A 15,051-nucleotide genomic window follows, 5' to 3' on the forward strand; every position below is an offset into this window, starting at 1 on the left:
CTGGGCCCCACCCCTCTAGTTATAGCGAACCCGATCCTACTGAAGAAGTGAGCAGCTGCACGAGCACCAATATCCTGAGCCTTAGCGAACGTCTTTGCCCCAATATCCTGAGCCATATTATTAACCGGTCATCCTTTTATTTCTCCTCCATCCCACCATCTTCCTCCCTTACCACCACCCAAAGCTCCACACCACAACCAAACTATAGCACACAACATCTCCCACGCAAATTTGCAGCACTACAGCCCACAACAACACCACTGAGCATCACCACCGTCAACAATACCCACAACAATAGCCAACATCCGCCATAGCTAATCACCATAGCCACAACTAGAACTACTTTCCCCCTTTTCCCATCACCACAAATTAATTTCGAATTCAACCAAACAAACAATAATTCAAAATCAGGTGAAAAATAATTATGAAAGATCCAACTTCAACAAAACTAATGAATTCAATCAATCAATCAATCAATCAATCAATCAAAGCCGTATTCCCAAAAGTGGGGTCGGCTAACATGAACCAAATTTGATTGTTCCATGTAGTCATCAACATAAATCTTTATCCTCCATCCCTTACAATCCAAAGCTTCATCCTCATGTAAATCCATGCACTTCATATCCTTCCTAACTCCTTCCAACCAAATCATTTTTGGTTTCCCTCTCCCTCGTTTAATTCCTCCATGGTCCCACTCTTCCACTCTTCGCACCGGTGCACCCTCGGGTCTCCGTCTTACATGTTAAAACCAACGCAGGCGATTTTCCCTTAGTTTATCTGCAATGCTTGCCACACCTACTTTATTGCGAATAACCTCATTTCTAATTCTATCTCTTAAAGTGTTTCCACTCATCCACCTTAACAATGCGCATTTCCGTAACCTCCATCTTTTTAATATGCTTTTTCTTAGAAACCCAACATTACCATAGAGCAACACTGGTCTTATGGCATAATTACTTAAAACATTGCAAGGTACTTGAATAATTAGCTTCAAATTAATTAAAGAAAAGGAGAGTAGGAGAAAGTGAGCAGAGAGTACACAAGAGAAGGTGGGGTAGTTGTTTTAGTGGTGGCCATGGATGGTTTGGGGTTCGTGGTTTATTTGGGTGGGTAGTAGTTTGTGGTGGTGGGGGTGGTTATGCTGATTTTGGTGTTGGTGGTGGTCAAAGCGTTCGAGGGTGACGAAAATGAAGGCGGGTGGGGATTTTGGCCGGGTTTGTGGTAGGGGTGACAGAAATGGAGGTGGGTAGGAATTTGGGGCAGGTTTCGTAGTGGTTGTTGTGGGTTATAGTGAACTAATGATGTTGTTGGTGGGTAAGTGGGAGGAAGTAAGGTGGTAGTGAGGGAGGTGGTCATGGAGGAAGATGAAGGAGGTGGCCATGGAGAAAGAGAGAGGAGCGGCAGAGGAAAAAAGTGGGGTGGGTTAAAAAAAAAAGATGAAAATTAAAAAATAAACCAATACAAAAGTGACACGTAGGCAAGGTAATCGGTTATACCGACTTGGTGACCTGGTGGGTTCGATATAGGAAGATGGGGTTCAAAGGTTGGATTATTCTGGAATAATCCAAAGGTTAGTTTATTTTGGGAGAATGGGACAAAGGTTGGATTATTTAAAGTAATTTGTCCTTATTATTATTATTATTATTGTTGTTGTTGTTGTTGTTGTTGTTGCTGCTGCTGCTCTTGTTGTTGTTGTTATTATTGTTTTGTTGTTTGCTTTTTTTTTTCGAATTATAGGGTTTGTGGGTTTAAATTTCAATTTCTTTATGATCATTTTTGTTAGCCAGCCTCAAATTATTTTGAGACTAAGACTCTGTTGTTGTTGTTAATTAGGGCTTACGGGTTTTCTTGGACTGTGTTTATTAGGTGTTGTTTGGGGTGGTTAAAGGTGGTTAAAGGGTGAGTGTGGTGATGGCGTCTTGGATTGGAGGGGGTTTTCAAGTGGGTGGTCAAGGGGGGTTGTGAGTAAAAAGGGAGGTTTGTCGTGGGTGGGAATTGAAGGATGGTTTTGGGGATGGGTTGGGTGGTTTCTGCCAGTTAGGGGCAAGGGCCGGCTACTAGGGGGAGCTCATTGAGCGATCGCTCAGGGCCCCCCTTTTGTGGGGCCCACATATATATATATACACATATATATATATATATTAAAAAAAAAATTTAAAAAAAACCGTTCTTTGATAAATTTGTATAATGTAGTACTAATGACAAGTGTAACTGCATCTTTTTAATCTAAAGATGAATCAATAGATTAATTTAGTTAGCTTAAGTGATTTCTTTGGGGTTCAAATGGAGGAAATGAAGAAGCACTAAAGCAGGGGTTTGGTTTATTTGCTTAATTTTCTTTTTCTTTTGTATTTTTAGAAAAAAAATTTATGTGAGCTTTCATTTTCCTTTTTACTTTTCTACTTTCTCTTTTAGTTAATTATGTTAGCTTTAATTACTTAATTTCTCTTCTTTATTAAATAAAAAAAATGAGGTATGGGAAATATAGCTTGTGAGGGTTTGATTGAAGACTTTGCTTTTAAAAAAAATGCTCGTAGGACTGACTATAATCAATAATTTTGGTAAACTTTATAATATTAAAATTTATGAAATACATTCTCATAATTTAGGGGCCTTTTTAAAGATTTCGCTCCGAGCCCCTAAAATGTCCAAGACAGCACTGGTTAGGGGTGGTTTTGAGGGGTGAGTTAGTCAATGATTACTTACTATTGAGAAATAAATTATTCCCCATGTCTCCGTAACAATGGTTTTAAATTTAAAGCCTCAAATTGTCTGACTATTGTAATAGCTCACAACTCTAAAATCAAATTTGCATCATAACAATCATAGCATATATAATCTGCAATCAACCCATCATACCATGCATGCCTCTACCCGTGATCTATCTCAGCCAAAATTTTTTTTTTTTAAATGGAAAGGTAAACAATACAAGAAGTTAGATAGTCTTCTCTCAAGACTATAACTAGCCTAACTTATCAGAAAAAATAAAAAAAAAATAAAAAATTTATTATCTATGAACGGATCGATATCTTGGTGAGCTTGCATAAAATGACCCAAAGAATCAACATAGTCTACAACTCTATTACCCTCTCTATAAATGTGGCACGAGAATAAGAGAATAAAAGTTAAGTCACATTAGTCACTCTATATAAAAAAATGAAAATAAAAAATAATCACATTAGTCACTAGTTTGTGGGTTCATGTAGATCCATTCCATTTGCATTTATAGGCAGCATATTGACTTAAAAGCTACTAGTTTATGCAGTTTTTTTATATTTTTTTTCCAAGTATTTTTTTCATTAGTACCTTGCTTCTTTGTCCCTTCAAAATGTATGACACTTCAATGTTTTGCAGGATATTGACATGATCACAAAAGTAAAAGAGTTCCAGAGATTTCACTCTCAGGACCTCAGTAAGCTGTTAAAGGACTCTGAAAACTTCTCGATTATCCATATTACAGCAAATAATTTATCTCTGCAGGTGAGACAACTATCTTAATTCTCACATTTTTGTAAAAGGTGAATAAAATTAAGATACTGGGGTTTGGTAAGATGGGGTTTGATTGATTAAAAGTGACAAAATATAGATTATAAAGTGTTGTTTGGTTACACATAAAAAAATAGCTAGAAATATTTTAAAAGTTTTATGAATTTGAAAATAAGGGACTTGTATGGTAGACCATAAAAAGTGAGAATATAGAAAGTATAAAACATGAAAATTTCAATTTCCACAAAACATGGAAATTTGATTACCAAGGTCTCTTGGGTAACTCAAAATTCCCATGATTTTTAAGTACGAGTACCTATATGGCTATATATAAACTACACAAGTTTAGTTAATTCCTAGGAAATTTGATGTGAGTTTTTAATTCCCATGAAATACAAAAGCCTATAAGAAATCAATTCTTTTGTCAACCAAACAATACTTAAGTGAAGAAATGTGGGTTTGATTGATCACACACACGTAATAACAACAACAACAACAAATAAAATAAAATAAAAATGAAAAACAAAACAAAAAAAGAGAGAAATTTCATTTGTGACCCTCAATTTTTGAGACACGAAATCTCAAAAATGATGATTACCCTGAAAATAAATTATACAAAATTACCTTATTTAATAAATTTACCATACTTATAACTTTATTTTCACCTTCATCCCTACCGAAACCCTAACCCCACCTCAGTCCAAATCCTAATTGAGGTGGTTTGGGTCATGGCTTCATGGGTTGTGGTTTGAGTCTTGGCATAGCAGAGAGATGGAAGGTCGTGGGTTTAGGTTTTGATCTAGGCGGAGGAGAAAGGTAGGGGGGACGTGGGTTTGGCATTCTGGGTGGGCGGTGGTCGTGGTCATAGGATCGAGAGGGAGGAGCGATGGCCAGGGTTTGGGGTTTTGGGTGGGTGGCGGTCGGGAAATCAGAGGGGTGAAGGGTTGAGGTGGGGGCTGGGATATTGGGTAGGGTCGCCGGTGGGGGGAGCCTGGGCGCTGGTAGTGAAGGGGAGGGGAAGAGAGTGGCTGGGGCAGCAGGTGAGAGTGGAGGTGATGGTGGCCGGGGGTGGCTGGGTTGGAGGTTGGATTAATTATTTTTCTTTTAAAAAAAAATAAATCTAACCATAATTAATTTTAATTCACTATCTATGAAATAAGGTTAAGTGGAATAAATTTCTTAAATAGGGTCAATTTGTATAGTTCATTTTCAAGAGCGTCACCATTTCCGTGTCTCACAAGCTATGGCTCACCATCAAGAATTATCTAAAAAAAATAGAGGTGAAAAAAAAACTTTTATATAGGGACAAAATTATTATTTTTTATGTTTATTTTTTGTTATAAATTTTTTATATCTCACAAATAATATCATTTTATTACAACTAAAAAGAAAGAAGGTAGTAGATGGAGTAAGACTTAGGGCCTGTTCACATTTACTTAATTTCAGTTTAATTCAGCTCCAATCAGTTCAGTTCAGTTCAGCTCCAATCAGTTCAGTTCAGCTCTTAATTTCCCTTTCACATAAAATATTCATTTCAGCTCAGTTGAGTTAGTTCAACTTCAATCAGCTCAGTTTAGTTCAGTTCAGCTCAGTTCAATAAATGTGAACAGACCCTTATTTGGGGGCGGATGAAGTAAGAAAGGAGGTAATATTCATAACCTCCCTTAGTTTCAAATTGTTCTAGAAAATTCAAAAATGGCCTCAATTTAAGGAGTGGTTCAATTTTCTTCTTAAATTCTACTGAGTATAGTATATTTACAGCTTTAATAAAGAATTAAAGGTAGGACTACATCGAAATGTACCATGAGTCCATGACATGTATTGGTTTTGTCAAGTGACATACGTTACACAAAAAAAAAAACAAAAAAACAAAAAAAAAAAAAAAAAAAAAAAAAAAAAAGGAAAGAATATTGTATAGAGATGAAAGATGTAAAGAATATTTAGTTAAAATGAAAATGACGTGTTATAGAATTGTAAAGAACATAACATGCATGCTGTTAAATAATATTCTTTATCTCCATTTTTTTGATTGTCAGTATAATGTACTTTTATTTGTGACATAATGTTAATTGTTTATTTTGAAATGTTCTTTGAATTTTGTCTTTAGAGTATGATGGTTGAATAAAAATAATGTTCATTACATTATATTATAAAGTTCTATATTAATATTATGGATGATCTTTAGATATATATAAAGAACATAAAGCTGGATGTTTTTTTTTTTTACAAATTGGCTATATATTCTTTGCAAAACAACTATATGTTCATTACAAAACAATTATATGTAATGTTCTTTATGAAATAGCTATATGTTCTTTACAAAACAACTATATGTTCTTTATAGAACAACTATATGTTCATTTTTTTAAAAAAATCGAATGCACGGAGCATCGTGCATTCGCCTCCCGAAAAAAATCAATTATAGAAAGGTTACAATGGCCTATTTTACACTGTAAGTTTATAACCCTTTAGTATTGTATTTTCCAAGTTGTGATCCATCCTTTTAAAAGTTACACAGTGTAGCCTTCAAGTACAATTGTCTATCAATAGTGATCTTGTCGTTACTATACCGTTAGCGGTCACCGTTAATGGGCCCGCTTTGCAGTTTTAATTTTTTTTCTCGATTCATGCTAAAAAAAATTCCATTAAAGGTTTTAGGGGGCCACTTTGACCTTTATGAATTCAAATTGAGCTTGGATTTGCCAAAAAAAAAAAAAAAAGTAAAAGCCTTGATTTTGAATTAAGATTTTTACAGTTCAAAAATAAATTTCACAAAACAGGGCTTTTATGTTTACTTTTTTGCCACATTCAAGATCACTTTGATTTCTTAAGGTTTAAATGACTTTTTTAGCACTCAAATCGAGAAAAAAAAATTATAAAGTACAAAGGGGCCCCACTACCAGTGAGCATTAATGGTAGGAAAATGGCAAGGTCACTATGGATACAAAATAGTAGTGAAGGTTACAGTGTGTAACTTTCAAAAGAATTTTCTTTATTTATAAACTAACACTTCTACATTATTTGAATTGAAGGAAAGGAAGGGAAGGAAAATGGAGGGATGAAATGTCTTTCATTTGAATAGCAAGAAGGAAGGGATTGGAAGGGAGAGTAATGTAGGGATTAAATTATAAGAAATTGATCTCTTAGCAATTAGAGAGATTTGGAAGGAAAACTCATCGTTCTTCCCTTCCCCCCTTTCCTTTTCCACCCCTTCCCTTCCCTCCCCTTCTTTTCCCTCCGTTTCTCTATCCAAACACACCGTTAGATCAATAAATCATTCGAAGTTACATCACTCCACACTCTTTGACAAATTTCCCAAGGTTGAAAATGGGCCAAATTATGTGCTACATGTTTGAAATGGAGGGGATTTTTTTTTCAGATTGATATGGACAAACTCGCTCGAGACCTTCCTTCGCACCTTACTGCTGTGCTTTTGTCCTCTCAAGGAGACGAAGCCTCATTGAAATATTTATTATCTGGACTTCGGCTTTTATATTCTTTATGTGAAATAGCTACTCGACACTCTAAGCTTAAACAGGTCAGTAGTAACATTTTGGTTAATATGCAACCTTTCAATTGTATACTTCTTTTGTCCCATATAAATGTTCTTACTTACTATTTTAAGAGGTGCCCAATAATCCTTTGGCTAATATGCTTTCTTCATTTAAATGAGTTTTTGGAGGGAAATTAAGCCAATTTAGACTATTTCAGTATGTTAATCATACTAAGACATTGAGTTAGCATGGTAATGATTTCTCCATTTTCGTCCTCTAATCTTAACTACTTACTGTTTTTCTGCATTTCGTACATTTTATTATATGGAGGAAGCTCGGGTTAATATACGTGATAAACAAAATCATGACATTTTGGTTAGTAAATCAATAATTTTATCTAGTCATCATAACTGTGGGACTGGCTTTTAAAGAAAAAGTTATTGATTTATCTACAAAAATGCTATGTGATAGACAATAATTGTGTATCTCATAGATGCACTTGTATTTTCTTTTCTCTATTATATGTGGACTCTCAATGTACTATATTTCCTGTATATGTTTTGAGTTGTGGTCCAGTTGTACTATAGCTCTTTTAGGTGTAGCTTATAAACACATAAATATGAATTTGTGCTTGTTCTTATGTGTGTTAATAGTTCTTTTATTCTACAGATCTTGCTCGACGATGTGAAAGTGTCAGAACAGCTGCTTGATTTGGTGTTCTATTTACTTATTTTCTGCTGTAAACAGGTTCTCTACCTTCATTAACTCGATTAATTATGTTCATGATGAAAATTCTACATCAAATTCTCATTTTGGGTTATCATCCTAATAAAACTTGTGGTATATGTTCTGCTTAAGTTATTAGCATTTGGTGGCCTTATTTGAACATCAATAAAATGTGTAATGTATATAATGAAAAAGAACTTAAGTGAAACAGAAAATCTAAGTCAGTGCATCCCATCCTTCTGCCTTCTGATTATGAAAGTTACACCATATGGCGTATCAAGTTATACAGGGTTATGTTTTTAAATTAAAACAACGTATTTGAAAATGAAATTAAAAAATGGAGGAACTAACTAAAATTCTAAAATGTTTTGCAAGATGAATAAAATTTTGGAAAGCTTATTCACCATATATCTCTATACCAATTTGACCACTGTAAATTTTTAGCTAGCTTAAATGATTGATACATACGGCAGAAGTGAAAATTCTTGATTTGGAATCGTCTTTCTTTCAAAGTGGCTACTGGTGTTGCTAGGTGGTGGTCGTAGTTCTGGTGTGGCAGAGTTGGGTGTTTCTAGTAATAGGATTGGTTATTATGGTGGAGATTATTAGTGATATTGGTGTGGCCTCCCCTCTTACACCACTTTGGATCCACATTCTGTTATTTAGTACTTATTAATCAATCAGTGCAATGCTTCATAACCACAAGGGTGCTAACTGAAATTTCGAATAATGAATAGTTGTTTACTAGGAAGCAATTTTGAGCTTCTGTATTTATTTATTTATTAGAATATTCAATTATGCAACTGATATGTGATATTTTATTTTCTCTTGCATGATCTAGGGATACAGTTTTTCTGGTGCTATGCCACTTTTGTACTCGGCACTTGTACCTTGCAGTATGTATCTACTCACTGCTTGCATTTCGTCACAATGGAGTGATCTCACTTATGTTCTCCTGGCACATCCTAAGGTATAATGTATGTTGTACTCCGTCAATTTGCTGTTAATCAATTCAAAGCTGATAATTTAACAAGTAGTGGTTTATTACTATTTTGACATTTAAAAATGGCTGAACAAGTCTTTCTTTGACAGGTTGACATATTTATGGATGCGGCCTTTGGAGCTGTCCGCGTGAATATCAACTTCCTTCAGATAAAGCTGTCAGCAGAGGAGAATGAGTTTCACTCGAATTCTAGTCTAGGCACTGAAAAGGCAGTCAACTTCTGTTGCCAGCAATGTGAGGCTTCTTTGCAGTTTCTCCAGTCGTTATGCCAAAATAAGTCTTTTCGAGAACACCTTCTCAGGAATAAGGTTTCTATTGTTTCTATATTTTTTCTAACATTTATTATTATCTATTATATTATTCTGTTCTCTTCCAATTATGCTTGGTGGCTGGCTTTTAAGATGGGAGATGTAGACTGTTCAAGTAGAACCACCCCACATCTAACAAGTAACATCCGTCTAAACAAGAAACAAGGAGCTTTCCATTTGCATAACATTGTATTTTCATATTAAAGTAGCTATGGTGTTCTGTTCGAATAGGCACATATGAGCTTCGTTTGGTTTGGTGTTGCCGAGGCATGTCCAAACATTTAATTTAAATGACTAATTGCTAGTTGAGATCTGTGCTATAGCGTTGTGTGTCTAGCTTCCTTTTGATGTCAATTGGGTGTTTTCCTGGGTTGTTAAATATTGCAAAGGAAGCATGATTAATTGGCTCTTTTTTTTTTCCAGTGTTCTTATCTAGTCTACGTTTTTGTCAAGGTACGTATTGAGGAAGCTTTGACCATGACGAAGTTTTATGTTATGATTTAGAAGGATCAGACATCAGTTTATTAAGTAAAATGAATGAAAAAAGAAAGAAATCTTGTACCTTAAAAGGAATTTGTGTAATCCTTCTAATATTTGTTTGAAGTGATTTTCTTGCATATGTGTATTATGTCATTTTTGTAGCACCATGATTTAATCTTTTTAACAAAGTCTGGTATTGTGTATCAATTATGTAGGAGTTGTGTAGAAAGGGAGGAATCCTTCGTCTTGTTCAAGCTACCTTGAAATTGAATATCTCACCATTTCTCAAGGAGCCTCTTGTAGTGGTAGCTGTTATTTCTAGGCTAAAAGCTCGAGTTCTATCAATTGTGAGTCCAAAAAGTTTAGATTTCTCCAAATGATCCTCTAGAATTGGACTTATTATTGCAAATCTGTTAGTTCAGTATCCGTAGTTTGGCTTCAAATGGTAACCAGTGTACTTCAGATTTGCAATTGCTAAGAGGGCTACTAATTTGACTTAAGAAATATTGGCTTTTTGCAGTTGTTGGATCTTTGTGAATCAGAAAGCGTGTCTTATCTGGATGAGGTTGCCAGCATTCCCAAAAGCCTGGAGCTTGCAAAGTGTGTTGTTAGAGAGGTAATTTTTAAAGCAATATACATTAGTCACATATGCCTTGCAGAACCAAGGGTTTACAAGGTACTTTGCTAATGAGCCATGTATTGATCTAGGTTATTACATTACTGAAGACCATGCTCAACAGAGATCATAAATTGCTGGAGAATCACTCGGGTATAACATACCCAAGTGGGCTTTTGCAGCTCAATACATTGCGCCTGACAGATATCTTCTCTGATGACTCAAATTTTCGTTCCTACATTACAACATATTTCGTGAGCTCTCTTGCAATGCCTTATTGTTTTATTAGTTATTCAACAGTGCACTTATCACATGGCTTCCTCTACCCTTGGTGGTTTTCAGTTGATACTTGGCATGTCAGTACACGGTTATTTGCAGCATTAGGGACCAAATTTGCTATATAACATGTTTCAAACTTATTGTACTTCTATGTTAATTGTCTTATAAATAACTCTGAATTTATATATTCCATTTGATGCCTAAATTTCCATTCGCATCATAAACATCATTTTTTTCTCCAGGCTGAAGTGCTGGGAGCGATCTTATTAATTCCTTACCAACAGTTTTTAGCTAGTTGGTGTTCATCTGCCTTTCCTCTAAAGGAAGAAGATGCTACACTGGAATATGAGCCTTTTACTATGGTTGGGTGGATTCTGGACTCGTCTTCAACACCATGTACGATACATGTAAAACCATATGAATCAAACTATATTCCAACCAACAATGCCCAAGCATCTTATGCCCTTCAACGAACTTCTCTCTTGGTTAAAGTGATTTCCAATCTTCATTGTTTTGTGCCTAAGATTTGCAAAGGTTAATTTCTTAGTGGAATTTTTTTTTTTTTTTTTTTTCATGTACATCAAAAGCATTCATCTGAGAATTCAATTTATTATACTATTTGTAGTTAACAATCTAGCTTGCGCTTTCACCCTAAATTACAGAGCAGGAAAGGAATTTGTTTCTTCACAAGTTTCTTGAACGTCTGAAGATGGATTGGCGTGATCCACAAGCTGGATTTACATTCATCTCTGCAACTCAAAAAGCTGCTACTATATGCAAGAATCTCCGTAACTATAACCTGACCACCTCTTTCACTTTTTGATATAAAAACTTCTGCATAATTTATGAGTACCTGGTATAATTTGTGTAGGTTCATTATTGAGTCATGCAGAATCCTTAATACCCACTTTTCTTAATGAGGAGGATGTACAACTATTAAGGTAATTTCGCGTCTTGCATGTAGTGTGCTGAATGATCTAGTACCCATGAATTTGCTCCTTGTGTTTCTATTTTCTTAATCAGTTCTCTTAATCTACATCCAAACATATATTTAATCTGATTGATCTATGTTAATTCTTCCTAGCGCGTTGTTTTGGTTATCTTTAGTCAAATATGCCAATGTGGAGATGAATTCTAGCTCAAAGCAAAGAGTCATAAACCATAAAGACATTATGTTAACTAAATCATTAATTCCGTTTCTTGGTTGCAGGCTTTTTTCCTTTCGATTGCAGTCACTTATTGGCCTGGTTGATTATGAAGTCAATAGAAGACTGGTAAATGTGTATCTTTGACATGAAATGGAACTGTTTGCAAACTTGACCTACCTATCTTTGGCTGCATAATTCTTGACAGTTGTTATAATTGTTGTTAGGAACTTCAATATTCTAGAGGTTGTACAGCTTCTCTTCAAGGAAATGTTGGTTATGATCATAAGACGCGACACTCTAAACTGAGAGAAGGTAATTCAGTTTTTCCAGGAGTGGACGATTCTTACATTATCAACGTTGATGCTATTGTTGAAGTTGATGGTGCAAAGCATGATCAGAAGACGTGTAAAGGTAAATCTATCAAAGCTTTAGCTGAGTGTATAGTCGAGACTGAGAAGGAGATTCATAATTTAGAGACAAGTAGTGAATCAGATTCAAGCACTACAAGAGGACATAACCCCAGTGAGAATGTTGGTGATGATGAAAATACTACGCCAAATGAGCATTTCCATAGGAGTGTAGTTGGAGGTGCTCTACAAGATGAAAGGATTGAAAGTGTACATGGCGAAGAAAGGAAACGTAAGAGAGACATAATGAACGATAAACAAAAATCGTTAATTGAAAGGGTGCTGCAGGATGAACCTGATATCCATAAGAACATAGCTTCTTTACAATCATGGGCTGACAGATTAACTTTACATGTAAGAGAATATAAGCTATGTTGTTTTTTTATAATCATTTGACGTTATTATGCGTTGATAGATGGTTTTTATGTGTGACTTTTTGTGGTTCTTGCAGGGTTCAGAAATCACATCTACACAGCTAAAAAATTGGTGAGCCAATTTTAATTTACCTTTCAGGAGTGTATATACATTATTGACTACATTATCTGTCTGTGTTGCTTATTGAGCATTAGAGACGCCTGTTTTCTCTTTAGTTTTTTATCTTGCTTTGTTCAACTAGTTTATTAAGATGCTTGTTCAAACCTATTGTAAACCCACTTGTTAGTGTCCTACATCGGAGAAAGAGGAGAGATTATTCACCAATTGGTTTAGTATGGAATCTTAAGTGCATATAGGCACTTACCTAAAATAATGAGGATAAATCAAGAAATTATAATTGATGATTTTGTGATTTTTTATCTGATAAAACCTTGATAGATTATACCCAAAAAAAAATGAGGATCAATCAAGAAATTATGATTGATGATTTTGTGATTTTTCTACTCAAACAATTCAAGAAATTCAATCACATACTAGGTAATATTTACCACACAGATATCTATTAACTATTACTAAAACAAAACATGCTGACGTCATGAAGGGACACATGTCAACTTTTCATGAAAATTTTTCCCGCCAAAACTATTTTTGACATCATCATTGTTTTTTTCCTTTTTATTTCCTCACAAATTCTAAGATTAAATAAATACATTATTTCTTCACAAACTTTTAAATAAAACGGATGTTCAGTAAATTACTGAACATCCGTTATAAAGTAACAATAAAAAATGCAAAAGTTACACTAGAACGCACAAAAGTTACCCTGTCATATATAAGATTTATTTATGCTTCATTGATAAATTTGACAAAAGTGACACTAAATTTGACAAAAGTGACACTAAATCCGACAAAAGTGTACCCGATGTACAGTAAATTACTGAAAACCGGGTTGTATACAAAAGTTTTCCTTATTTCTTTCAAAATTAATTAAAGAGATTATGATTATACTTTTTGAATAAAAAATATTGATAATTATTTTACATAAAAATATCTAAATAATCCATGCATGGGTTTAAACTAGTTTAGCCTAAAAGTGAAAAAAAATTAGTTATAAAAATCTTCAGCTATGTATAAGTTAAAATTTATTAAGGTAGTGTTTCTTGTAAACAGGTTGAACAACAGGAGAGCAAAGCTTGCACGCGCAGCCAAGCGTGATGGGTCCAGCACAAGTAGTAGTAAAATTTGTTTATCCTTTGGTCCATTTGCTTGGTCCATCCTATGACATTTTACTTGTTTGGGGTAAGTCCAATTTAGGGACTTAACTTGTAACTTATTGAGTAAGCCTAGTGCTAGTACCCTTGGTGAAAGTAAGGGTGGGTGAGTGAAAGCAATAGCTAACATACCAAAATCAGAATATTGCAAGAGAGCACACTGAGGGTTTTCAAGGAGTGCATCCATTCTTTTTCAGGGCAGCTCTCAAATTTGAACCGATTGTTCTTGACTTCAAGATCTTCATTTTGGATGGACAGATTGTCAATTTTAGCTTTGGTTTGATCAGAATTACTGCTAAATAAACCTGATGTTTTTCTCCAAACCTTTTGTTCTCTATTTTTTATCTCTTATTGTTTGTGGTGATTGATGGTGGGTTGTGAATCCTTTGTAGACTGATTTAGGGTTCTTTTTCCCTCTATTATCAATAAGAAAAGTATAGGGGGAACTCCTTAAACGGTCTTGTGATTTTTATCTTTCAGGTCGAAGGGGCTTTCCACGTATAATCATGTGTGTTGTACTATTTGTTATCATTTCTTCCTATTATTGTTGGGTTTGCTACTGTAATATTGCTGTTTTTATGTGGTGATTGGTTGTGTGAGAATTTAGGTTGATTAGATTGAATTGTTGCTTGGTTAATTGTCTTGTGTGTGACATTGTGAGTGTCGTAGTGACCCCTATCCGAGCCCTACACCAATGATGGTCTCCTATTATTTGAAGAGAATGTTATAGCTGACGCACAATTTAGGCCCCTTGTGCAGACAACTTCAGATTGTCCTGAGACACACTTCAGGATTAAATATGAACCCAAGTCTTGAGACTTCCCACCCTAAAAGTTCAAGCAGATTAAGCATCCAAAATGAAGGTCTGGCTACAGATAGGAATTGTGTAACCTTTCAGGCAGTTCAAGCTGTTACTACTTACCGATACCCTAGAGCTAGACATTGATAGGAACTGTATGTATCAAGTAGAAGGTGAATGGCATGGCTGCAATCTGTCAGATACTATAACTTGTATTATAGATATTACAGAACTTAGGTCTGAGAGAATTATAAGGCCTCCCCAACCATGTAGCGAAGCTGGAGCCACATGTGAACAAGCGGAGTTAAGATTGGGACTATGAGAGTGCTATGGGATCATGGTCGAATACTCGATCAAGCCATTGAGACTAGAGAGTGTCATATATGTTGTCTCTTTTACAAAGGGGAGATGTCTAGGAGGGTGTTTTTAAGTAGAAGTAGTTGGTAATGCTGATCCAAGACAAGGCAGAGCCACAAATTTGGCAGAAACAAACTAATAGGATTTGGTGGGTGCTCTTTTTAAAAGTTAAGCTCCATTTCTTGTAAATTATCTTTTATTGAAAAGGTGTGCTCTTAACAATGGCATTTTAACATGACTGATCTTTGATGATATCCTAGAATAATTATCACGTATGCTTAAGAGTTCGACCCTGTTGTACA

General features: G+C 35.0%; 1 protein-coding gene across 1 annotated transcript; it reads left to right on the top strand.

Moving 5' to 3' along the window:
- The first annotated feature begins 1,236 nt into the window (after window positions 1-1,236).
- On the top strand, window positions 1,237-14,714 carry LOC145616869 (nodulin homeobox-like). The gene is made up of 17 exons (XM_081671588.1): window positions 1,237-1,242; window positions 3,355-3,480; window positions 6,866-7,024; window positions 7,650-7,727; window positions 8,548-8,676; window positions 8,799-9,017; window positions 9,713-9,844; window positions 10,018-10,113; window positions 10,206-10,367; window positions 10,635-10,926; window positions 11,055-11,180; window positions 11,264-11,333; window positions 11,603-11,666; window positions 11,765-12,301; window positions 12,399-12,433; window positions 13,493-13,591; window positions 14,492-14,714. Exons 1-17 carry the CDS (start codon window positions 1,237-1,239, stop codon window positions 14,712-14,714), a joined length of 2,553 nt encoding a protein of 850 aa, XP_081527714.1.
- Window positions 14,715-15,051: the final 337 nt, after the last annotated feature.

Source organism: Chenopodium album, chromosome 26, assembly GCF_948465745.1.
Source record: "Chenopodium album chromosome 26, dcCheAlbu1.1, whole genome shotgun sequence".
NCBI classification, from domain to species: Eukaryota; Viridiplantae; Streptophyta; class Magnoliopsida; order Caryophyllales; family Amaranthaceae; genus Chenopodium; species Chenopodium album.

Excerpts from the sequence above, each read along its gene's own strand:
- LOC145616869 (XM_081671588.1), top strand. Across the intron at positions 8,677-8,798 it reads TTCTCCTGGCACATCCTAAG|GTTGACATATTTATGGATGC; the intron begins GTATAATGTATG and ends TTTCTTTGACAG. Across the intron at positions 13,592-14,491 it reads TCCTTTGGTCCATTTGCTTG|GCAGTTCAAGCTGTTACTAC; the intron begins GTCCATCCTATG and ends GTAACCTTTCAG.